At 43.4% G+C, this 26,116-nt stretch overlaps 1 protein-coding gene across 12 annotated transcripts in view; it reads right to left on the bottom strand.

Annotated features, from left to right (window-relative positions):
* NEDD4L (NEDD4 like E3 ubiquitin protein ligase) overlaps positions 1–26,116 on the bottom strand; it is a 347,561-nt gene that overhangs the window by 49,526 nt on the left and 271,919 nt on the right. For 6 of the 12 annotated variants that reach the window (XM_007129666.4, XM_024132315.3, XM_028480030.2 and 3 more), the window contains 10 exons: positions 25,209–25,270; positions 24,937–25,039; positions 23,107–23,273; positions 17,048–17,180; positions 15,717–15,893; positions 13,406–13,480; positions 11,708–11,767; positions 6,552–6,683; positions 5,932–6,051; positions 4,857–5,054 (listed from right to left, as the gene is read on the bottom strand). In XM_007129666.4, coding sequence (XP_007129728.1) covers positions 4,857–5,054; positions 5,932–6,051; positions 6,552–6,683; positions 11,708–11,767; positions 13,406–13,480; positions 15,717–15,893; positions 17,048–17,180; positions 23,107–23,273; positions 24,937–25,039; positions 25,209–25,270 — 1,227 coding nt within the window. The remainder of the gene's footprint in view (positions 1–4,856; positions 5,055–5,931; positions 6,052–6,551; positions 6,684–11,707; positions 11,768–13,405; positions 13,481–15,716; positions 15,894–17,047; positions 17,181–23,106; positions 23,274–24,936; positions 25,040–25,208; positions 25,271–26,116) is intronic. The other 6 variants (XM_007129668.4, XM_028480025.2, XM_028480027.2 and 3 more) reach the window with 4 other exon arrangements.

The following is a 26,116-nucleotide window of genomic DNA, read 5'->3' as shown; positions in this document are numbered from 1 at the left end:
ATACATACATACATACATACATACATACATACATACATACATACATACATAAATACATACATACATACATACATACATACATACATACATAAATAAATAAATAAATAAAATGCAGTGTAACTTAGAGAATCCCTATTTGAAACTCAAAAGATTAGAAAACAAAATGATAAAACTCAGAATAACACATTATTAACCAAATAAGTCTAAGATAATAAAAAACAAAACAAAAAAACCCCTAAAACCTTAAAAAAAAAAAAACCCTTTATTTCATTAATGTTAAAGCCTTTGTTGCTGTCAAACTGCTAAAAGGTTTTCTGCCTCAGCATTTTCCCAAGTCAGCAAGAAAATGAAATAGTTGGTATAAAACTGGGAAAATAATAAAGTCACTTTTGTTTGGAGATATGAAATTACATATGATTATATACCAAGGCTGTATTAAACATCTCGTAGATTACAGAGAGTGACAGCTAATGGGTATGGGGTTTTCTCTGGGGGTGATGCAAACGGCCTGAAACTGATTATGGTGATGGCTGCACACATGTGTGATGGTCTAAAAATCATTCAGTTGTATGATTTTAAATGGGCGAACTGTACGGTATGTGCATTATACCTCGATAAAGCTTTAAAATTATTTTCCCCAGGTTAACAGTCTAAACCATTAGTATCAAGGGATAGTAACAAAGTGATAGATTTTTGGAGCTGGCAAGAACGACAAGAATCACACGCATACAAATCAACCTTTGCTCATTAGAGGCATAAAACAGTCCAGTATTCTGTAGTATACTGGAACACCTACAGTGTAAACAGATATGCTAGGTAGATTTAGGATTTAGAAGGTCTAAAAAGCTGATAATCTGGTAAACATCTGTGATCGCTTGGCCGTGGACCAAGGAAAACCTTAGAGCCCCGAACCCCACTAAAGCTACCCAAGGCCAGCTCTGGGCTGGCCCAGGTAATGCCGCCACCGCAGGGCAAGCTCGGGCAGACCACAGCCACTGCTCACGCTGGGATCAGAGAAAGGCTGAGGCTGCTCTTCCGTGGGCGAGGACAGGGGCTTCTGCATGCCACGTGCGAGGCCAGCCATGCCTTGGAATCACACAGGCTACTGTGAAAGACAATCGGCCCTTTTGGTAAAGAGCTGGTGATTGAAAGAAAAAAAAAAAAAAAAAAAAAAGCTGAAATTACAGAAAAGTGACAGAGGATAGAAGGAGCATATGAGGCATAAAGTAAATTCAATTTCACAGGTCTGCTAAAATGGCCTTGCAGGGAGACCCGGAATTCACAGAATGTGAGGGCTGGAGGCCCCTAGGGCTCACGTGATTTTATTATTCCAACAAAAATCAAAATAACGGCAGCAGCTGCCATCCATCAAGCTCTGCGGGCTAAGCCTGGGGGGCAGTACGGGACCCACCCCCTCCCACGGAATCCCCTGAATGACCGAGGGGCAGCTAGAGGAGTGGGAGAAGGGCAGCCAAGGCCCCACAGGACCTGGGACAGCTTTAGGAATGACAGTCAGCTGGAATCCTAATGAGGTCTCAAACGATACAAATGTGAATCAATAAAATACACAACACACTTGGCTGTTTCTCCCTTTCCTCAGCATATCACGGGCCCTCCTTCGCAGTTGTATCAGTGTTTCACAACTGCTTCCCACAATTAGTTGAAAACGTTTTTAAACAGAAGGCAAAGATCAACATCTTCTTAAATTTAAAAAAAAAAAAAAAAGGCTTTGGGGACTTCCCTGGTGGTCCTGTGGTTAAGACTCTGCGCTTCCAATGCTGGGGGCGCGGGTTCGATCCCTGGTCGGGGAACTAAGATACCACATGCCGCTCGGCGCCCCCCCCAAAAAACCCAAAAGTTTCTTCGTGGAATCATTTAAAAATATATAAAATATGGGCATGCTGGCTAGTTGAAAAGACAACTGTGCTTTTTCGATCCTGGAAGGGAACAACCACCAAGGCTAGACTACAGTGAGTTTTATTAGTTTGGACCCGGGTAGAAAACAAACCTGAAACTTAATTGAGGTATAATCTTTGTTGCTACAAAAATAAGCCAAGGCTTTGTCCTGTGAAAGACATAAATATACTCTCACACACATGCTTTGAGCTGCTTCCTCAGCAGGAGGAACGCATGAGCCGCAGCCCTCCTGTAATCTCTCCTCAGCTTCCCGGTGGTCTCCACCGTGCATCCACAGCCCGCCTGACCCAGGTGGGCACGACGTGACGCTCATGTGCTGCGTCAGACTTTATTTCTGACAGATGGCTGGCACGCGGCCTCCATTATTTGTGTGTGCAAGAGGCCGTGTTTTATAAATAGACTTCAAAGGGAATTTTCCTCTATCAGTGTATACGAGGGAAATGCTGGCCTGAACCTTCTCCTGCTTCTGGTTAGTGCAGGAATCAAGAGGACACAGGGTGCTGGGGGAAGAAGTACAATTTTCATTATTCTCAACCTGTCTGACCAATTTTTTTTTTTTTTCCTTTTCCTATGATAATGCTCAAATCTAAGAACAGCTGTTCTCTCTTATTTGTTCTCTCTTTAAAAAACAAACACAGCAACCCCCAAACAAACTCAACACAGGTTTTAAGCCAAAAATTATCTTTACAGCTCTCTCCATCCTTCCACCTTTTGTCAAAATAAACAAGCAATTTAGAGCCTGCGTTCCAAAGCGAGAATTCTGTATGGGCCTTCGTTTAGCACGGCTGTGTCAGCACATCCGAGTTTAGAGGAGAAGCTGGGGGCGGTTTGTGGAATTCCCAGTTGTTACCTTAAGGATTTTCAATGACAGCAGCAGCAACAAAATGTTGTTTTAACCAATTAAAATTTTAAATCAGTACATCAGTGAATCACAAGTATCTGGCGGAAAGGGGCAATTGAAAATTCAAACTGGGTTTCATTCAGCACCGATGCAGGCAATAAATAAAGCTGGTGCTATTTTAAATAAAATCTGCCCAGCTGCAATTACACTGCAGTTGTGGTGTGAAAGGCTGTGAAAAGGTTAGGGGATCTGATTACTAAGCTAGTTCAAATTACTAAAATCATAGCTCACGTTGGCAAGCCGCAGTGGCTCCATACACTAATCCACCTACTTTTCCAGTATTTACCCCTATTTCTGGAGCTCCCATTTCTGGCTGAGGAACTGAAATCCCAGCAGGGCTGTAGTAAGTAGAAATGGGTACAGTGGCAGGACCCCTACAGGTTCTATGTCCATGAGGGAGAAAAGATTTTCAAACCAATCTCTCTCACTCTATTTCCCAAGGAGCGACCTATCTTTTACTCTCATCTTGCCACAAACCTGTAATCGTATCTTCAAAGCTCCACGTTATCATATATGCCTTAGCAGTAGTGACGCGTTTACCGAATGAATGTTACCAGAGCTGAATGATAAATTCTCTTGGCAGGTTATTCCTTTCCTTCACAATTGGAGTGGTTCTCACTACTGGGTGTTGGGAAACGCGTGGGAGCTTTTTGGGTTGTCACTAGGATAGGGGTGGGGAGGGGGGCGACGGTGGCTATTAGGATGCGGTGGCAGAAGCCAAGGATGTTCAATGTCTTGCAAATAATAGGCACAGTCCTGCCCCGAATGCTAAGACTGTCCTCGTGAAGACACACTGTACCACGATGCGTGAGGTCTGAGAGAGTCTGCCGGGCCATCTAATCCAACTCTCAAGGGACTGAATTACCATCACACCACGGGCAAAGTGTAAGCGACAGTCCAGACCATTTGGGTCCAGGTCTCTTCCTTAACACGATACTGCTGTTCTTTCAACTGGGTATACTTGGTGTCTACACTAGAAATGGGAATTTAAGGCATGTGTTCACTCTTGGTCCAAGGCCACAGAGCTAGGGCCAGTGACAGTCACCAAAACTCAACCAGCTTTCACATGCCATCAGTTCTGAGCAAGAAGCCCGGAGGACAGAAAGACTTGAGTTACACTCGGTACCCAGACAATCAGATGGGGACATAAGGGAGAGGAAGGAAAACAAACCTTCGGTAGCATCAGAGATAGAAACACGAGGACACATTTCAGGTTAATCATCGGTCTAGAGATCATTCAGTAGAAAAATACCACCGACTTTTAAAAGAACTCCATGCTACATTAAATAAGCCACCACTGATTCCCCTGAAGAAAGGAAGAGTGAACAGAGGAATATAAAGATATGCATATGTACTTTTCATTAACCTCATTTTTCTCACGTTAACACAATACACGGATTCTCTCTCATGCATGATTCGGGGGCACACGGAAGAGCCCTGTGATAAGAAATAACCAACTGTGATAAGATGTTCACAAAAAAGAGCTATCAAATTTACAAAGTCCTTAGTACACCCCCGGATCCACAATTAAAAGAAAGTAATGTAGCACAGAGTATAAAATACTTATCTGATGTAAACAGTAAAAACTAAAACGACACATCAAATAAAAATAAAGATGGGTAATGTCAACACAGATGCAAAAAGAAAGTGACAAAGAAACATCATTTCTAAAAAGATTAGAATTCCTAATAAGGTGACAGCATCCTGAGACGGGAAGCAGAAACATCAAAATCCTAGCTATATGTAGCACTACCCTTTTTGTCCATATGTGGTAAATTGTCACAACTGGAGCTTCCCTGGAGTGCTCTGAAGAAAAGGCACCAATACCAAAGACGGCCATTAGCCTGTGCCCGTAAGTCACCTGCTCCCCACCGGCCCCCACGTGCGGAGTCTAGACCAAGCTGAGAAGACCCTCTGGGGACATGCTTCACTGCCAGGAAATTTCTCTGCAAGAACCATGGACACTGGGTAAGGAAATAAAGGAATGAATGCCAGACCTCAGGATGAAAACGGAGCCAAATAAAAGTAGCGACCTTACCCACGTTGTAGTCTTTGTGTTATGGTCAATGAAGAAGGGCCGGCCGTTGGGCGCTATCCTCATTTCCCAGCCGGGCGGCAGGAAGCTCTGTGTGACTTTGTGTTGTGGTTTGGGGGAGTTGTAAGGTGACGGCTGCGGGGACTGTGGATTGGAAAGGGTATCTTTCACAGCCCGACGTATGGGTGAATCCTTGGCACCCTAAGAAATAATAACGAGCATTAGAAGTCTTATCAGGTGCTAGTCCAGAGGGGTCAACATGTACCTGGGGGTCATGGAACGCTCCTCTTTGAAGAGGGACAATGGGGAAGCTCCTAAAAAACCTGCTTGGTTTACTTTTAAAATTAATCGAACTGTAAGGTTTTTCTCCTGGTTAAATACACAACAATATTAAGTACGTATAACCACCATCCTTTGATAGCTACCTGATACGTACCCAAAATACTGTTCTGTAGCAAGCATTATGGATGGAGATTTTACAGAAGGTGGAGAAGAACATGTCCCTGCTCTTAATGAGCTCACAGTCTAACGAAGATGGACTGGCAATTTTTAGAGCAGAAAAGAAAAACCTCTATCAACGGAGACAGCCACCTGGAACCGCAGAGTTGTTACTCAGGACAGCAGTGACTCAGAGATGCAAACAGACATCAGAAACACGGAGGCTGATACAGTGGAAGACCGCATGGTCGAAAGGAAAGACAGGTCAAAGCAACAGCTATGTTTAAAAACTCAACGTAAGCACTGGTATCTGAACCAATACGAGCTATTATGCGAGTCTCGTGAGGTAACAGGCAGTAAGGAGCGAAACACAGCACGAATGCAGGGAGTTCTGAAAAGAGGAGCCCACGTCCAGTACAAGCCACCATGGCCTCAGCCCAATGAGAGTGAGAATCAGGCGAGTCCAGGGATGGGAAGCATGGAGTGCGGCTGTACAAGGACACCCCTCACCACGAACACAGCGACTGATTATCAGAGAGGAAGGTGGCTGCAAAACGCAAGTCCCAGTTCAGAGAGAAGAGAGAATGAGGAGACGTCACAGGACAGACGCGACCCCAGTTAGATGACGTAGCCTTCTCACCTCCAGCGGGGCAGATAAAGTTACTGTTGGCGAGCTGAGGCTACGAGGCCGGCGGATCTGAGGCTCGATGAGATGGTTGTTACTGTTTGTGGAGGATCCGGATGCACCGTCTTCTGCAAGCTACGTTGGAGGCAAACACAAGTTAGCTTCGTGTGAGGCTCTCCCTGCGCGCGTGACTGGAGTGGGGACCCGACAACACAGCCAGCGGTGATGAGACGTCTGGCCTGTTTAAAGCACGGAGGAAATGACTACGCATAATAATGGGGGGAAGGACGGGGAAACACACTCCAAGGAAATAAAAATGAATCGCCGGCCGGCATAGAAACCAGCCTCAGAATAAAACGGGGTTCAGAGGGACGCTACCCATTGTAATAAGCAGGCTCTTACTTTGAAAATATCTTTCACGTCACATTTTTAAAATGGACCATCGAGGGAGAGACTGAGTCAGGGACCAAATTCTTCCTTAGGGCAAATATTATGTTTAAAAGTAATGCATTTGCGAGAAAAATTTTCTTAAACGTGGGCTCTTCAGAACAACACATAAACATCAGGAACATGGGGTTCGCGTACGTTTCGGCTTCTACTGCCTGTGACTATAAGCTGTGTGGCGATCTGCATACCTGCATGATAGGTCGCGTCCAAGTTGTGGTTCGATTGTTATGATTGACATAGTATGTGCGTCCCTTAGCATCTTTTCTCTCTTCCCAGCCTGAAGGTAGGCCCGGCGTGGTATGTACATAGGCCACTGATGGCTGTTCGTGTAAGAAATCATTATTATTTAATATCTTGCATTTGTTTTCTGATCAACTTAATAAAGTAATACATACCCAGAATTATTTGTGCTAGACAAAGTGAGTTAATTCTAATGGTACCGAAAACATGAGCGCCTGGAAAACAGCAATAGGTTTCCAATAGCTTTAAACCTACTGTGAAATGAACTCCCACACAAGCCACAGGGTCAAAAATCTTACAAAACTCAGTTCCAGGCCATGAAGGCTTCAACATAAAGGGTTGCTGCCAACGTGATCATAAGGAAAGAGAATAATATGACAACTCGTTTTAGTTGCTGCATTTTACTGTCAAACCACGTAGAACCTAAAAGATATTTCAAATCGTTAAATGTTACCGGCTCTTAGAGGGATGCCCTGAACACTGTTTCCTCAGTCTAGCTGTCGCAGGGATGTTCTCCTAGCTTATTCCTCAATTCTTCACCAGCTTAGGGCCCTTACACTACGTAGCTTTCGGCAAGGGGACACACACACACACACACACACACACACACACACACACACACACACACACACACACACACACACAGAGTCTGTTCTCTACGAGGCCTGCTGTCACACTAGTGACTGACCAGAACATCTCAACTACCCCGGCCCGGGATGCCACCTGGCAATCTGAGGCCAGAATTCCAAAGAAGCGTGATAACTGAGGCTGTATTTCACGCCCCCGTCCTCCCATATGAAGTCTGTCTCCTTAAAGGGTGAATGGAGCACAGGTAGCTTCTGGGCTTAGAGACATGTGCAGTACAGAGTGACTATGGTTGGATAGTTCAAAGTAGATTGCAAAAGGCTTCCTGCGACACTTCTGCTTGTAAGAAGCAGTCTGAGAAATGCAGGCGGGGTGGAGAGCTGCTGGAAAGCAGGGTGTCTCAAAGACTCACGGAGGCAAGGGGATGTTTGTTTGAGGCCAGTGCCATCCAGGACGTCCTGGACGTCTGGGTGCGGCGCACGAGATCTGTAGCTGGGAAAGGGCTGCTGCTCTAAGGAAGGGGGTAGGAACAAGAAGCCAACCATGACTGCCAAGGCTCTTAGGAAAGTGTAAAAGGAACAAGAGACCAAACATCAGGAATGATCTCTTACGTGAGGTTACAAAAGGAAACCACTTCTTTTAGGGTACCATCCTCCCTAATTAGGATCTTCTGAAACTCCAAACACTTTACCAGGTGCAGTCTTCTTGATTAGGCTGAAGATGTCAACCTCTTAGCCCAGTCTTTCCTTGTGCTTATCCCACCTTTCGTGTTCTCTACCAACAATGTACCTTGGCAAAGAGGGTCCCCCAGTCCACTGTAAGACCTTGAACTGAAAAGCAAGATCAGGGATGCAGCCCTGTAATTTGGGGACTGCAGGCAACGAGGCTTAATATCCTACTTCATGAGCTCAAAGAGCACATTCCAGAGAAAAACAGACCAGGAAGCAGCTGCCTTAATGGTTATTTCTAAAACACATTTACCCAGCAGGGCAAGTGCACTTACATGAAAGACAACTTTCTGCTAAAACTGCAGCAACTATTTCCTTGACATTCTTCCAGATAAAGTCCCCAAGGCCCCATAATGGCAATTCCAAGACTCTGAGTATGTAGAGTCCTGGATCTAGGTGTAGGGATACAAGAGTGGAAGGAACATCAACATGCAGACCTGGTCCTTCCATGAGTATTAAAAACAGATGAATTTGTCTACAGCTGAAAGCTCTTTCCACCCTCCTCCTCTCGCTGTGACACCAACACAAAGGAGTTATTTCCAGGCTACTTTTATCTAGGCACTACAGCAATGGATTCTGATGACCTCATGGACTCTGTAACCTAAGTTGCTTAGTATTTTTGGCCAAGTACATGCTATCAAGCCTTGACATACTGTTTGTTTATATGAGGACCAAAAATGTTCTGGCTGAATGGAATACTAAATACTAAATGCTGCTTTTCGGCCTCCCCGTTGAATTATTTTTTGCGGAGAGGCAATTAGATGTGCCCTCAGAAAACTCCATTTTGGAAACCTTAAGGATAGTTTTACAGTTATAGTATCCCTGGAAAGGATATTTACAAGGAGGCTAATAAACTAAAATAACTGGGATGTGTCATGGATAATCTCAGGACTGAGCTCCAGCAGAGTATTCCAGCAACCAGGTTACTTTCATAGATCCACAGTTAATAGGGCTAATCAGTTTATGGAAAACTAGGAGTGTTGTAGAGAACACTGAATTTGATTAAAGCGTTCCTTCTAACTTCTATTAAGAATTGAACTGGCAACCTACGATCTAGATCCATTTACGCAAGATGGTGTTATTAAAATGGTTCTTTATAGGGTTCTTTCCAAATGACCATGAAGAACCACCTGTGCTGATGATTCCATCTGTGACTCAAAACACCACCTCCCACAGCTGGGGAGAGGGTGGGGCTCAGCTTCTACGAACAGACCACGGCAGGGGCGCAGCCCTGGAGCCAACGTCAGCCTTCTCCTGCGGGGTGTGTGGAGTGCACGCGCTTCTGCACGCATGCACTCCTTACCACCTCAGGAGCATGTGAATTAATCAGGAGACAAGTTAGAAAACGGCCAGCCAGCTTAACTGAACACTTCACAGCTTTTCATCTGAATTCTAGCGCCGTGTTTCACAAAGCCAAGGAGCCATTTAACTGCAGCTTCACGGTGGCCCCATTTATTTCATTAAAATGAAGAACTCAATTACATTGGAGCCGTAAAAGTTTCAAAATGCTTTTAAAGATGATAAACGTTTGGCGCTATCACAGATTCTCCAAGATTCACTCAAACCCTGCCGCGCTCTTGCCTCAGTGTATTATCAGGGGTATATACAGCAAAACCCCCAAACTGTGCCATGCCTCTCATTTTCTCTCACAGAGAGGGCTCACGCTCAGCCAGCTGGAAAAGCGGCACCAGTGCGTATTTATTTGTCTTACGTCAAAGGGTTGTGGCTCCGCAGATGAGAATCAGGGCTTGTTCATTATACTACAGAAATAAAAGCACCACCATGGAAAGAGAGCAACGCCAGGATGGTTAATTAATAAAGCCACATGGCGAGCAGTGCCCAGGGGGTGGAGGCTGAATGTTCATCGATGTGGGAAAAGTATAAACTGCGGTGCACTCACATCACTGACTCCTACGTAATAATTAACATGTCCCGGAAAAATGACCACAAGTGAATCATATCAAGTTGATAACTAATACGTATATGAGATCCCACTTGTGTGTATGTGTGTGTGTGTACGCGCGCCGTATGTGTGCACGCATGCGTCCACGTGTATGTTTATGAGAGCACGGAGGAAGAAGGGGGATCAGGAGTCCCAGGGTAGCTCCAGGACGACACAGCACACTTCAGTGTTGCGGCTGACGGGGAAAAGGTGTAAAAGAGGGGAAAACACATGGTAGGAGATGGAAGTGGAAAAGCAAAAGTGCAGGCTATTTGTCACGAGGGATGGTGAGGGTGCAAAAGGAATAGACGTGATAACTTCTAATGCAGCCGTAAGGTAAGCTTGCTTATTCCAGGTGAAAGATGACCAGGTACGTAGAAAGCATGAGAGTAGATAAAACATTTAGGAACTATTACTACCCAGTCTTTGAAAATAGAAAACAAAACCAAATTCCTATTTTTAATTCATTGCTGGGGGAGGGGGAGAGCACAGGCAAGAAGAAAAGCACAGTGGCGGGGCCACGGGGGAGCACATGCACATGGATCACTTCGTCCTGCCAGGTGATTCTGACCATGGAACCCAGGGCGATCATAATTCAGTTTACCCTGTCATTTAATATCATCAGCTATCGCAGCACTCCAACACTCACAACAGGTTCCGAGGCCAACAAAGTGCAAAAATGATAGCAGATGCTCATCAGCCCTGCACTCTATTAAAATCATTTCACGAAGTCATCTTGTCCGCCTCACAGCTCTACTCCCATGGAAATTACTAGCGCACGATAGGAAATATACTAGTTTATTTGAACTTTCTTGAAGTCTACTGGAGGCTGAGCCTGGCCCACCCAACACATGTCCTTCACTGCAGCTCAATACCTTAAACTGGGCTGATCTTTGCGGACTGCCACTGCGATTTTCCAGTGTACAATGCTGAGCAGTAAATTCTAACAATAGAACCAAATTGTTCCTTTAAATCAACATACTGCAGGAGATCAGCAATCGTATATGTATTTAAAGGTGTTCTCGAGTAATAAGCAGTTACAACAAGCACACAAAGTTAAAACAGTAAGGAAAATTCTTCAAATAGCTATAGCAGCTCCAAGCATAAACTATAAACTAGCCTGTCTTTAGGGATGATCAAGGAGAAAACAGGCAACTAAAGTACACAGTCATCCAAGTTACCCACAGACATGAATAGCAGAAATTACTTAAAATAATGAGTAATAAGAATAACAGATACTTGGCTTAAAAACACCATTTTTCTAGATCTTTTCAATTTCCTAATTATACTCTTTCCTCTCTCCTCCTAAATTATATGAACACTTCTTCATACCTGTGAACCTGTGAGTAGGGGCCCCTGGTAGCAGAGAAAGGTCACTGGTTCATGCTTGTGATACAAAAAAATCTAACCCAGCCTTTGAAACGTGGTACAGGAAATGTATAACTGAAAATTCACATGTATAATTGCATGCAATTCCTGTGGCTTCCTTGATTCTCCTCCAACCAAAATATTTTACCCAAGTCTTCTAAACACGTGGGAAAAGCTTATCAGGAGTACAAACAACTAAAAGGCAGAAATAGACTCTAAATGTTCAGATTAAAGTGCACTTTAAACAAAGCTTGACAGTATTCCTCATAAAACTATACGGGACTAACAATCAATTCGTTTTACCCAGTACCTTCAAACAATGTGAAAGTGAGAGGTTTAAAATAAGAAGCATGCAGCTCTGTGGCACACAAGAAGCTGCTCTTATCAAAAAAAGAAGAACAAAGTGTATATTCACCATTACCCCAAATATTAAAACCAACCCACGGTTTTGCCATTAATGTCTGAACGAGGGTATCATTACCGTTGGCGCCTCACCACCCGTGACAGTTGATGAACGTGCTCTCCCAGCTGGGGCACTGGGCTGTTAAATGATAATTTACATCAGTGAAATGCATTTCGGGAGACCACCCATTGCTTATCGAATCAGGAATCAGCGCTGGTGCAGCCAGTAAGGCAGGTGACATGAATCAAAATCTCTGCGATCCACCCGGTCCAAACAAAGTTGAGCAACCACTGATGACCAGAAGGAAAAGAGGAACACGATCACCCTCCCGTCCAGAGAAGGCTCAGGTTGCAGCTCTGATCCGGGTAAACGAGGAACTGACAACCTCAACAATGTGAGATGTCTTATGAAAAAAAAATGGAAAGCACCACTGTTGTGCCCCCACTGGTAAATAATCAGCAGATTCTTAAATCTGTCAAACTCAGAAATTCAAGTCAGAGGCCACTGGTGATCAGTGAGTTCACAGCTTCACAGAGCACAAGGCAAGAGGGAAGAATCATCAGTTTTCAGGGAAGTGAGCTCTTTTGGCCAATTAAAACTGACACTGATTTTTGCAAAGGAGAGAAAGCACCATTAATTCGTCAAGGAAAAATCACAGAATCATCTGAAGAGCATCCCACTAGTCCGTCACAGCTGATTGTTCTGTTTTGGGGGAGGCCTGTACTGCATCCCAGAAAGGATGCTCTTGTCAAGCTTCTGACCTACCAGCCCTTTCCATGTATGCCACAACTGCATCTCTTATGTTGATTACTCAGTTGAGTAATGTACTCATCAGTTCATTCTGTAAACATAAGAGACTTAAAAAGCCTAGGCAAAAAAGGTCCTTTGAAGTTGAGCAAAAACGTACACAATAGGGAAGACACCATGATTGCAAAAACTGTTACGTGCAATCTTTCTTTCCCTTCTTCACTTTTATATGCAATAAACAATGATCATTTCATGGCAAACAATTTCATATGCAGTAAACAAGCGCTACCAATGATCAAGGATTTGTTGTAATAAAAAACATTGGTCAAGGTCAAACATCAAGTTAAGCATGCTGGAAACCACATAATATTTTCTCCTCCAAAACAAGAAACAAATTTACATAAAATTTACTTTTAATGTGTTTATTAAACATCTCCCAAAGCAGTTCTGGTCTGCTTTCCCATCAGAATATTCATTTTTATTTATATCCTATATTATTAGATACCCTTTACACTTCTATATTTCCTGCTAGTTATGAAAATTGTGGGAAAGTGGGAACAAATTATAGCCAACTCTTGAGTCAGTAGAGCTGCCTTTAAAGAGAAGGTACAGAGGCTTTGTGGGTTAAGAGTTTAGGCCATTAGTAATGGAAAGGACTTCTTGCTGCCCACCCAGAAGAGTTCTTCCCATGTCCTTGAGATACAGGTCACTCAAACACAGCTTCAGGGACCAAATGAAGTTTTTAAAAAAGGAACTGTTGATGTTTAGGTCAAGTAAGCACATCAGAATCGGTATTAATTTGGAGGGAAAAGCAAAACAATGGAGTTTTTAGCATTTCAGAGACTTTGGTGACAAGAACAACTCTTCGTATTGGAAATTCACTCTCCTTGGGCAATTTGCTAGGACATTTTAATGTCTTACGTATACGGTGAATGGATTTGCACAGGAAAAACTCTTCCTCAGTAGCCCAGATGATTTTAAATAAAAGCCCAAAGAGCCAGTTGATGGCTGGAAATGAGCATGGGTTACCGGTGGCAGATGAGCCTGCTCTGCGACTGCGTCGGTGACACTGCAGGACCTCAACCTCGAGGAAGGCTCTCTCTGCTGAAGGGGAGGAAAGGACGCGGAGCATCAGGGACACGTATTCTGAGAAACGAGTTTCACTGGTCTCAAAAATATATCACTCAAGCCTAGTCACTGCTCTTTAATATTAGAAGGTAATTAAAGGAAACACCATCTTTTCGGGGTAATGAGAGTAATCTTTTAAGGAGTCAAGTATCTTCCACTGTCATTTTCAAGGGTCTTAAGCAGATGGGATAGAAATAACATTAAAAATAAGAGGCCAAAACAGGAAAGGGGACTCCATAGATAACATTCGAGTGCCGCTCTAATAATGGAAAAAAGAAGCCAGAAGTCCTGTATTCTGCTTTGAGACGCAACCTCTGGGTAAATTCTAGTGGAACACGAATAGAGGAAGAGATACTGACATACAGTTATTAAACATTTATTGACTACTGTGACCAATGACAAAGAATCAGTTGGATTCTATTTCCAGGGGAACACAAATATAGTATTCGGCCACTTCTGAAGGGTTAGGTATTTAAACCTTCAGCTTCTGAATGGAGTTCAGAACTTGTACAGAACAGGAATGAAGGAAAATAGGTGCGGTTAATCCAAAAAAAAAAAAAAAAATCTAGAGTGTAATGTATAATATGATCCTCTCACTTGCTCGTATTAATCTATATGGTTAAAAAAAAAAAAAAAGACCACAGATCAGCAGCAGGTCACACACACACAAGGCAGGGGTCTAATTAGCAACAGGTTTGCACATGGGACAAATCTGTAGCATTTCCTCACTTTTAATATTTTGCAATCAGGAAAATGGGGTAAGGTCAAAGACAGACTCTGCGGCAGTAAATGGGAAGCTTTCCAAGTCTTTCCACAACGGTTAGCATGAAGGATTCATCCTTTAGTAAAAGTTCATGCTGTTGTCCTTGAATACAGAGTGACCTTGACAAGCAAAACTGGAGAAGAGAACCCCCTACTCCCCTACTCCTCTCTTTCCTGGGCACTGTTATTTAATAGCTGAACCAGACCCAACATGAACTTAAAATAATTCCGACACTTGCACTTGGATCTTAAAGATATTTTATGAACCTAGAATAATTAATGCAGAAGCTCCCTATAAAAACAATAAGAGATGATAGCTTAATATCAGTGCTGCCTAAAATGATGGCTTTTCACTTGGTAGACTAAAGGTATACATACCACTGCTAAGCTTCTGGCAGTACTTACTTCCTTTTATAAAGTTTTAAATATATGGCTTCCTTGCTTATGTTGTTTCCATAGCAACAGTTTTATCAATTCAAATATCCCATATACGCAAACTCTTTTTTTTCCTGCCTCTTTAGTACTAAATTTTCATCTCAGTGATATTTCTCTTTCTGAAGGACATTCATAGAATTTTAATACAAAAGCACATTAACTGAGTAATCAGTGCAACTCATGACACGGGCCAATGGTGTCTTTTAAAACAAAAACACATATCTGAAGGAGTAACAGTTTCGTGAGTACTTACTGGCTTTTACATTTTATGCAGTCCTCCTATTCACTGACCTCTGATACGGCTGTAATGATGACTATTTTTCTAGGATGCCATTTCCGGCAGCCGTCATTTACTACCGTACATCTGTAGGTTCAATTTCTGGAGAGACACTGAGACTGCGTCGCTTCTCAATTTTATGCATGAGCAGGAATTTTCTGTGGGCTTTTCTGCAAAGCTTTGTGTTGTCAAACACAGGTCTTCATGGCTGATTCTGTTGCTTCTCATTGGGGCTTAGCCCCACCTGAAGCATCCACAGTGAACTTCCCTGATGGTTAAGAACCCAAGTTCAAATGCTACCCTGGGGACGGTGTCACAATCTCACAACCTTTCTCAAGGATTGGTACTCTGGGACTAGGGAGATGTCTTCTATCTCCTGTTCTAACCTTGTCTTGGATGGGTCACTTGAAATCACGTCTTCATCTGTGAAACCAGAATGATAAAGCACACAGAGTATGACGTAAGAGGATGAACCTGGAGACCCAATGTCTCCCAGGTCCCAGTGCGAACAGCACCTTTAAGACAAAGGTACTCTTTATGAACCTTTGGCTGGGAAAAGAAATTCTACAAGGTTAAAGCTGATAAAACACAAGTCATAGATTTGAGTTTTTTTATGAATCAAGAAAGATTTTCACCTGCTTGGGCTACTTTTGGTACAGTCCTGCTTCTCCTGGGGAAGGAGGAACTTTGGAAAATGTGAGACTTATCTGGGAGCTAGAAGACAAGACTATCACTTACAATCAGAGGACCAAACTGCTCCCCGCTGGAGTCCGGAGTGATCTGAAGCCGTCTGTTCAGCTCCTCAGACAGCTCCTGGGGGCTGGTCCGAGACACAGGCGAGGCTGGTGGTGGAGGCAGCACCAGGCTGAGGGAGTCTCCACTGACGCTCACTTCTTCCGAAATGGTCTCCCAAGGCTACCAAGGAACCAGACGCTGTGGTAACTGCTAGGACGAGGGACCCTCTCATTCCCCGCCCCGGTAATAACCCTTATGGTAACTGTAATTCACATTTACTGAGCACCCAGGAGGCACACAATAGTCTCAGGACCCATAAGGAAATAAAGACTACTACCCTGGTTAACAGATGCGGACACTGAAGCAGAGGGAATAATCTGCTCAAGGTAACAGAGCTAGGAAGTGGTGGGGTCAGGACTTGAGCCAAGGAAGCCTGGTCCCAGGGGCTGTGCTCTTAGCCCCTTTGTAATAGTGCCTCTCTGAGCAGTGCTCTGCTTCTAGCACTTGCAACTACCTGCATAGGTTAAAAAAATATTCTCAGGAAGTTGTTTATGATTTTCGTGAATTTTCTTTTACTCTAACCGTTGGGGAGTCACAATGAAAACAGCAGAGATGCTATAAGCTGTAAGTAAGCCCTGATATAAAGTAACTTTTAGTGCATTTATTATAGCATCATTCATGTGGCTTTTCTAATTTTGATCACTGGAACATTTTGTGAATGATCCTCCTAATGCAATGTTTAAAAAGAATGGATTTCTAATAAGTAAACAGAGTTGTTAAGGCAGCATGGAAGTTATGCTTTGCTGCCTTGCTAATTTGCTGTTCAATTTATATACATTCTTCCCCAGTAATTTACCATAAGCATTTCAGGGTAAACTTAGGAACATTTCTATTCACCCAAATTTCTATTTTCTTGGTAACAAATCTCTTTCACTATGTCAAAACTACTCAGTAAAAACTTGTATTTGGTACCCAAACAAGTTACAGGGCTACTTCAACTGCTCAAAGATGATAACCATGTTGCCATTTAACAAGAGATGGTTAGACTCTGGGGAAAAATAAAGGATAAAGTGGAAACATCTTAAGATTTCCATGCTAAAAAGAATGTCATTCCCTTTCGTAGTAATGTAAACTGTGTGTACTCATCAAAGATGGCTTTTGTAAGCACTTTCTAAGTTAATAAATATCCCGATGGTCATCAATCAGCTACGAGACCATGATCCTTCCTTTTTACACAGATTTACTGAGACAAGATAATTACGACGTAGGATCAACCTGGAGAACGTGGAAAGGAGGAGCTCCAGGGAGTGTGCCGGCAGAGCGGGAAGTCCTACCTCAGGGCCGTCTCCGCCCTCGCTGGGCTCCAGCTCCAGATCCTCGCTGATGTGTCTGCGTGAGCGGAAGCGCCGATGCGCTGCCTCCTGGTTGATCTGCCGGATGTTGCTGTCGGACTCGGAGGACACATCCCTGGGAGCGCGGGGTGAGGGTGGGAGTCAGGAGAACCGGTACTGACACCTGGCCCTTCAACACCAGCCAACACCCACCAAGGGCCTGACACCTAATACAGTGTCAGCGCTCTCACGCGCAACATTGACAGTCAGCTGGCCATTCAGCAGGAGAATCTGCCACCTTCTCTTGGCTAAAGCATTCTCCCAGGTCCCTTTCATTGAAATAGTCTTTAAATGCATCTGTCCCAATATTTTTGAGTATCTTTCAGGCATATACTGAAGCATGTACTTTAGTGTTTAAGAAAGAAGAGAAATCAAAGTCCTCCATCCATGTGCCCCAGTGACAAGTGAGGCCTTCTTGAAGGAGAGGTGACAGGTAAGCTCACACTCACGGCCAGTCCGTGGCGACCCTTCTCTAGCAGTCCAGCAGTGACAGGGCCGCAACTTTTGGTCACCAACAATTAACCCATGAGAACAAATAGTATAAACTCAAAGCCGGGGTCTGGAGGGAAATGCTCCTGACCCAACGTGAACTTTTTCGGCCTCTGAGGATCTCATTTTGACAGAATCTCAGAACGATGACACTGCATTTCTCCCCATTAAACTCCTTTTTAAAATTCACAAACATCAGGCAATAACCTCCCAAATCAACTGGGATTTGAGGAACGCTGCAACTTCATAGTCTTTTTCTGGGGGGTGCGGGGGGGGGGCGTCATGTAACTCTCTTAATTCAGGATGTGAAAAGCATTGAGTCAATCTTGAAAACTTTTGCACTAAATTACAGGCAATTCTCCTTTGGGAGAAATACTACTTGGAGGCTTTTAGAGTAGAAGTTTCAATGTCAAAATGCTTTTCAGAGAAAACCCTTACAGACTCTTTCAATAAGACACCATATTCAGTTAAAAAATGACGTTGCAAATTAATATTTCAAAATATTTGAAAACATTATTTCAGACTAAATGAAATCCAGTATTAATCAAGGACCCTCACTATAGACTCTTCCTAAAACATAGGTTTTAAAACATTCAAATGAATCCCAAGCTAACTTATACTATTTTCCTATATTCCCCCCAAAGAACATCCTGGGCCCCTGTAACAGTGAACAGCCTGCAATAAGCAGCACTGTTTGCAAATAAACAGGTGACTCTTTAACGCCAGTTTCCAAGAGAGTCTGAATATTTCCACCAAAAATCTTTACATTTTTTAGCTTTACTGGTAAAGGGACAGTGTGAAGGTTACCTTTCTTTAATCCACATTAAAATAAAAACTCTTGTTATTAAGATCTGAATGAAGTTTTACTGTCCAATATACAAATTTTTAAAACCTAACAGAAATATACATTTTGCATATTTTATAGTTGTATTAAACTGTAACTGGACTAAAAATAGTACGTTAAGCAGAGGATTCCTCAGAAAAAAATCGCATAAGGCCATAGAGAAACTAATGAAAATCAAGGGACACACAAAGAATACTAACACAATTTCTGAAACCACCAAAACAGGATGATAAAAAATAACACTCTTGGATATGTTAGAAAATATAATATTGTCTTTGTGATTTTATACTGCTGCCGTGATTTTCATAGGACATTCAATTCAATTTCACTTTACAATGGCTGGCCTTACTTAAAAATATTGTATATATAAAAGTTTCATCAAAATTTTAAATCTTAAAAAAAAAATTTTTTTAATCTTCACTTGAAATGTCAGGTGTCACTTAGTCAATACCAAATGTGAGTTCCGTGTTATAACACACACTTGAATTGTTACAGGGATTTCGGAGAGGTTGTAAAGAATAAGGCTTGGGCTTCCCTGGTGGCGCAGTGGTTGAGAGTCCGCCTGCCGATGCAGGGGACACGGGCTCGTGCCCCGGTTCCGGGAAGATCCCACGTGCCGCGGAGCGGCTGGGCCCGTGAGCCGTGGCCGCTGCGCCTGCGCGTCCGGAGCCTGTGCTCCGCAACGGGAGAGGCAACAGTGAGAGGCCCGCTTACCGCAAAAAAAAAAAAAAAAAAAAAAAAAAAGAATAAGGCTTTAATATTGCTATGTTTGCATTTTCTATCTCTCAGAAGTATATAAAAATTCCATTATTCTGGAAGGACTTATTTTTTTTAAAAGGGGCATTTAAAATCAATTATGCTAATCCTCCTTATCCAACACGCTTGAATAATTAGTAACCAGTGTGAACCAGAAACAACTAAATAGCATAAAGAAGAAAGATATCTCTGATTCTGAAATTCCAACCCTGGGCTTTTTTATGGTCTTTAGTGATAAAATGAAAATGTTCATACAAGGGAGGCCTTTTGCCCTTAATTAAGCAATTGAAGGAGAGGGCTGTTGAAACTGACAGGAAGTTTAAATGGTCACTAATGGGAAGATGAACATTTAAAAATATGTCTGAGCTGGCAAATTAAAACAGAAACATGATTTTATCGGGGGCAGGGAAAAAATTTAAGAAGTGGCTGTTTCAATTTTCTTCAGTCATTAATTTCACATATATATTCTTCATTTGACTTTCATGGGAAATATACAAATTAATAAAGAGAAGAAAACCCATAAATTTATCAAATTCAGTGCCAATTAAGATCAGTGCGTCTGATCATTTACATTCATATACACATCAGTGACTAATGATGACTGGAGTCATTAAGATATGATTAAATTACTGCTAAGATGGGAGATGGCCAAAGTGGTTTAGAAAGAGAAGTACTGAAAAGAGTTAAAGTAAGCGTTGAGTCTAACAAGTTCATTTATAGTCTTAACGCAATTCCTTCATGATTTTAAACTTGTGCTTTTAACAGTAAAATGTTTACGGTTTACATTTAAATAGGATAAGGACAATTCTAAAATTAGAGGCATTTTAAAGGCCACTGTCTGACCTGAGAGGGCTGGGGAGTGTTCTGTGGCCGCCTTCTGCCCGAAAGCTCTGCATCCAGGCCTGGGTAGTTCACTAAACCACATGCCTGTACCCACTTTCAGAAGTGACTCATCTGTAGTCATTCATCAATTAAAAGCTCCTACCTTGTGCCAGGTGCTAGGGGTTGATCTGTGCGTAGGAAACCACAGTCCCTGCTCATACAGGCAGTAAGAGTATTATGTGCTCTGTGTCCTGACAGGGAGGCACAGCGCTTTCGGAGAGACCGGGACAGAAGACGTCCGGTGCTCCCAGAGGAAGGGATAGTAGGCTGACATCGGAAGGTTACCAGGGGAAGGGGCACGTTCTGGCTTTATTATTTGGGGGGGATTGGGGGGGTTAGCACATCCATGGGGCCAAGAAGAAGAGAAAGTAATCAGAAAGCAGCTATGCATGATCAGACCGCTCTGCGATTCTGACTGTGGCTGGCAAGAGGCAGGGTGAGGAGGACCCTGTAAGAACAGCCTGAGGGCAACAGGATGTCAATGAGGGCTTTTCAGGGGCTGAAGTTTGGAGCGCATGTCTGTAGCAAACTGGGTAAGAAATGAGAGTCTCCACGACGGTCTTAATTCTCTGCGCAGCGTGTGATCATCACTTCTCTATCTGACTTCCTCAGGTAGAGCCTTTTAATAAAGACCCTTCTTAACATCCATTCCCCCCCCCAACCCAAACTTGCAGTATTCCGTGAAAACTGAGTTACGCAAAAAATCATTTTTGAATTAAAACAACACATTAAAATAACCTGGAGGGCTTGAGGGCTTCTGGTCAAGCCAAATAAAGTTAAGGAAAAAGAACCCCAAATTCTCAAACAGTTCAGACGGGATGAGGAGGTTATTGTGAAAACCGAATCTTTTTCCTCATCTAACTTTTCTCTTGCTTTCTAGAAGTCATGCTTGGTGGAGAGGAGGTACCTGGCAGGTCCCACCTGGACCTCTGCAGACATCCTTCCTGGCTCAGCTGCCTCACTGATGTGGACCATCATGCCACTGATTTCTCCCTAAACTACAGGTGAACATGAACTCGGAAGAACCACAGTTTCCCAACTGGTGAGCCGGCGTTTATACAAGTGAGAGCTTGTATAAATTCCCTCATTAGAGTTTCACAACTCTGTGAGGCAGAGAAAGTAGCAATTGTCCCCAGTTACCTCCTAAATACAGACTTCGGTTGCATAATTATTTTGTTTGTTTGTTTGTTTTTGTTTTTTGTTTTGCGGTACGCGGGCCTCTCACTGCCGCGGCCTCCCCCATTGCAGAGCACAGGCTCCGGACGCGCAGGCCCAGCGGCCACGGCTCACGGGCCCGGCCGCTCCGCGGCATGCGGGATCCTCCCGGACCGGGGCACGAACCCGCGTCCCCTGCATCGGCAGGCGGACTCTCAACCACTGCGCCACCAGGGAAGCCCGGTTGCATAATTATTAATGAAAGTGAACATTTTTCTATATATGTACTGGCCAGCAGTCTTTCTTTGTGAGCTGCTAGTAGTCACTTTTCTACAGAGGTCATGACACTGTGGTCCCCAGAGAGTGCTGTTTTCAGGTATTCCTTTCCTATGACCTTTGGCAAAGGTAGATAAAGGTACTTTGCTTAGGGTACCGCTACCAAGATTCTTCTGATCACTACACGTAACCAAGCCCAAGGCGGTTACTTAGTTTTTTTTTAAACTACAAATAACTAGAGTAGTCAAATGGCTTACAACAGTTTTAACAGCTATGGTCATTAATCAAAGGGAAATAGTGAAAAAAAAATTAAATACATTAAAGGAATCAACTAAACCATTTCCATTTACATTTCTATGGGAAAAACTTACAACAAAGAAGAGTTCAGCATCATCTGGCTGTTGGGATATTTATGCTGTCCTGGGAACAATGAACTGATGCACACACGGTGTGGTCCAAAGCTGACCAAGGACGGCTGATATTGACGAGAACCCACGTAGGGGCTTTAGGAAGGACTGGCTATTCACTGCTGCAGATTCTGCAAGCTTTTTCTCTAAACCAAACAAAATCTAGACTATACTTCTAGGCCACCTTTCCTACCTATGCAGGTCATCTTTGCAATTTCTGAAGATAAAAGGGTTACTGACAACACCATCCATCCCATTGCTAGTACTTGCTAAAAACCATCATTAGCAAATTTCCTTCAGAGCCTGGGTTAAAGAGAAAATGACCTCACCTCATATACTTGCTTTTATCCATATTGAAAATTATACAAGTTAGTGGTAATTACCTCCTTGTCTTGACTGCGAGGGAGGTCACGATTTCTAGGACAATTTTTTTCCTTTTCTGTTTTTAATATTTTGTTTTTGCCTTTTATTGTATATTAACAGTTTTAGGTCTTGCTGTATACTATCATTCAAAAAACAAGCTGCTTCAAATCCTTTTTTATAGTAGTTGAGGTTTAACCAGTGTTTATTTGCCATCATTAGACCAAAAATTGTCGACTGAACAAAACAGTAACCAATTCACTGTACCCCTGAGGCTGGCAAGGCATTAGGACAGACCGTAATTACCAGCTGTGAGTTAGCAACCCTCCCATGTGTTTGTAATTATATCAAGGGGGTGATCTATACATTTTCCGAAAAGGAAAAGAAAAATTTTGAGAGAGTTTCCAAATCAAATGATTATGGAATAAAAATCCAGAAAGTTAAAGAGCCAATATGTTTGCTATTTTCTACGATGGGTTAGCCAGGAGAGGAAGCCGAAGAAGGGGAAAGTGATGTAATCACCAAACATAAGATAAACCAAGGAAAAATAACCCCTGCTTTACATCTCACGAACCTACATAAAGAAGTCCTACCAAATAAATTAGCGCACGTTTACAACAGGAGAACCTGATACGAAGGCAAGAGCTTCTTTACAACCTACAAACTCAGGCTCCCATGCTCTTTAACTCCGCGAAGAGGAATCCTGTTGTACTGCACAACCACGTGCTTTCACCAGTACAAGATGTACTTGCCAACCTCGTCCCAAAGCGCTGCCACGTGTGCACCTGACTGCAGAGCGTGGGGACATGTTCCTGACCATCGACGGTACTCACATTAGGCTGGGTCGGTGCCACTGGGTGGTCCGGTTGTTGTGGTTGACATAGTAAGTGCGACCCAAGTTGTCCACCTTTTCTTCCCACCCGGGGGGGAGGGGAGGGGGGGGAAGCTCCTCCTGGTGCTGAGACGCCGAGTCATTCGAGTCCACAACTTCCCAGCCGGGCTGTGGAGCACAATCAGAGGGGAGATGGTGAGGCTGCTTTGATGGCTACAGCGCGTCTGTGCCCTTCGTCCTCGCTCCCGTGCTCTCCGGCTCTGACGGTGGCTTCCTGCGCCACACTTAAAGAAATTCCCAAAATAGGGCAAAAAAAAAAAAAAAAAAAATCAATTCTAGGAGCGTCTCAAAAATATTCTGAGCCGTGGCCAATGAACTGCGCTGCCCTCTAAGAAGATGACACGGCAGGGTGCCACTCGGATGGGGATCTGCACAGGCTGTCACGTTACCTAAGTCACATTACACTCTTTTCATATTTCGTGTTTGTTATTTTGACCTGAAGGCCTCCGGGGCCGTACAAAGCCTTGCCGATGATACGGGTCACGCTACAGCTGTCATCTTTTCAACACCTCCGTAAGGTAAGAGGGAGCTGGGAAGATGAGCCCTGCAGCATGTGTGTTCTCGCAGAATCCGTGGCCTGCCCGGGCGTCAGGAGGCCCGGGGCGCTCTCGCGCCACAGGGAGGACAGCATGGAGGCGGCTCCAGGAGGAGGGGAAGCTCCTGGGCTGCAGGGAGGATGAACAGCCAGGCAGCCAGCAGCAGCCTGGAAGCTGCCGCTTCCTACTGGGCCATTCCCCACCCGCTGCCGCCGCATCAACAGGCTTCCTGGTACCAGAGTCAGAGGTGCTTTTTTTGCAACACATATTTTCGACATTAAGTATTCCTTCCTGACATTCCCTAGTAAAGTCACTGGAAAATTAAGTAATTCACTGATTACTACAGTTGGAAGAGTGTGAAAAAAAAAAAATTCCTTGGATTTGAGATAAAAATCTGTGGGTGTGCTTATGAAATCTTAACATTCAAGACTGCCTAGCACCCACTTCAGTCCTCCTCACAGAGAGAGATGAACGCTTGCACATGAAATACTGCCTGGTAATATGACCTCTGGGTCTGAGGGGGGTTCGGTTAACTTGCCCATAATGCATTATTCACACATCATGTATATGCAACAGCTGCAAACAGATGTGCAAATAAGCCACAGAGAGGTCTTGTAAACGGACATTTTCAGAACAATACGAGAATTTGTCTAACAAAACAGCGCCATCCGAACGAAGCCTGAGCTGAGAAGGTACCCATGGTAGAGGTACGTGACTGGAGAGTTAAAAGGTGGCCTTGCCAGGAGGGAACAAAAGAAAATTCCTCTGGACAACTAATTCCAAAACGGCATTTCTACCTAATGCACGCTCCCACCTGTGGGCCAAATGAATGAGAAACTTGGATGAGTCCCTAAATTGTTTTAGCCACTTGAAGCAATTCCAAGTGCTAAAAGGAATTTACAACGAGCCGCAAGTCCAAAGAAATAAGAGAATTAAATACGTGGGGAGAACTTCACATGGCGGTGGGCTGCTAATAAAACAGGGGTATAGCCGTTTAGAAAGAGACCCCTCTTCAATTATTAGTGTTATAACATAAAATGAAAAGTTTATCTTTTTTGCTAAAAACCAACACATCGGTAGATCTGTCAAAGACGCAGATTCATGGACACACTGAAGTTTCTTCATATTTAAGCTTTATAAACTTCGATTTCCTTAAATTATAAAGTCTTAAAGTAAAACATCAATATGCTCTTAGGCAAGGAAAACAGACCACGGCCCGAAGCCCTGTAGCTTACCTCCATCTCATCTCTCTGCTCACTGCTTTCTTCACCTTGACCTCCGTTTTTGGGCATATAGGCCATTTTCAATCGCAAAAATCCCTTAACTCGAGATTTATGACTGCATGATGGAAGAAAATTGGTTATAAAGGATGTGACTTGGTTACATCTTTATGATGGTTCATATTTATGATGCTTTAAAAAAAATGCAACAGGAAAAGAAGTTGGAATTTTCCTCAGAGAAAACCAAGAGCCAAAGCATAAGAAACGGCAGCAGCCCAAAGCCTCACCTTCTTGGTCTGAGGAGAAAATCCTTAAATGTATAGGGTCGCTCCATCGTTGGATCTTCTGTCTAAAGGAAGAAAAAGTAAGTTTCAATACTCCTGATAGTTTCGTATTTCAGATACACCCAAGTGGATTACAGAGAATACATTTTCATGTTTTAGAACGTGAGCCTGGCGAAAAACAGAGTTGGTTCCTTACCCAGTACTTGACAATTAATTACACATTTCATAGGTCACCAAGCTTTACTCCAGATCCACTAGATGTCACTATCAACACCCATTTTTAGGAGCCAACCTCAGCCTGAGACAAATTACAGAATTGTAGTCGTCATTGCCAAGTGTAATTTCTAACTGCTGGGTGCAGGGCTCAATCTCACGCTGCTGATTAACTCTGGAGAACCAGGGGTCACTGGTGCCTGCCTGCTGGTCCCTGTGATTCAAGAAACCTAAAAACGCAGTTAATAGGAAAATATGCAAGATCAATCTGGGAATGCAATTTTACTTTACTTTTAACATTAAAATATCATGTCATCTGAAAGACGGTTTCCTCCACAGAGACTGCCCTAGGTGGTGTCATCCATCAGCCTTTTGCTGGTGCTTATTTCAAGAAGCTATGAATGTAGTGGTGGTATTTATTCATTTTTGAAAGAAATCAGTATTTTATTGTGCAAAATCAGATGGTCAAAGTAAGCAGGCAACTGGAAAAATAAATGTTACTATTTCATTAATTTAAAAATACTATGGGGCAGTGGTTGAGAATCCGCCTGCCGATGCAGGGGACACGGGTTCATGCCACAGTCCGGGAAGATCCCACGTGCCGCGGAGCGGCTGGGACCGTGAGCCATGGCCGCTGGGCCTGCGCGTCTGGAGCCTGTGCTCCGCAACGGGAGAGGCCGCAACAGAGGGAGGCCCGC

Source organism: Physeter macrocephalus, chromosome 19 (genome assembly GCF_002837175.3).
Source record: "Physeter macrocephalus isolate SW-GA chromosome 19, ASM283717v5, whole genome shotgun sequence".
NCBI lineage: Eukaryota > Metazoa > Chordata > Mammalia > Artiodactyla > Physeteridae > Physeter > Physeter macrocephalus.
This window is presented reverse-complemented; position numbering and strand designations above follow the sequence as displayed.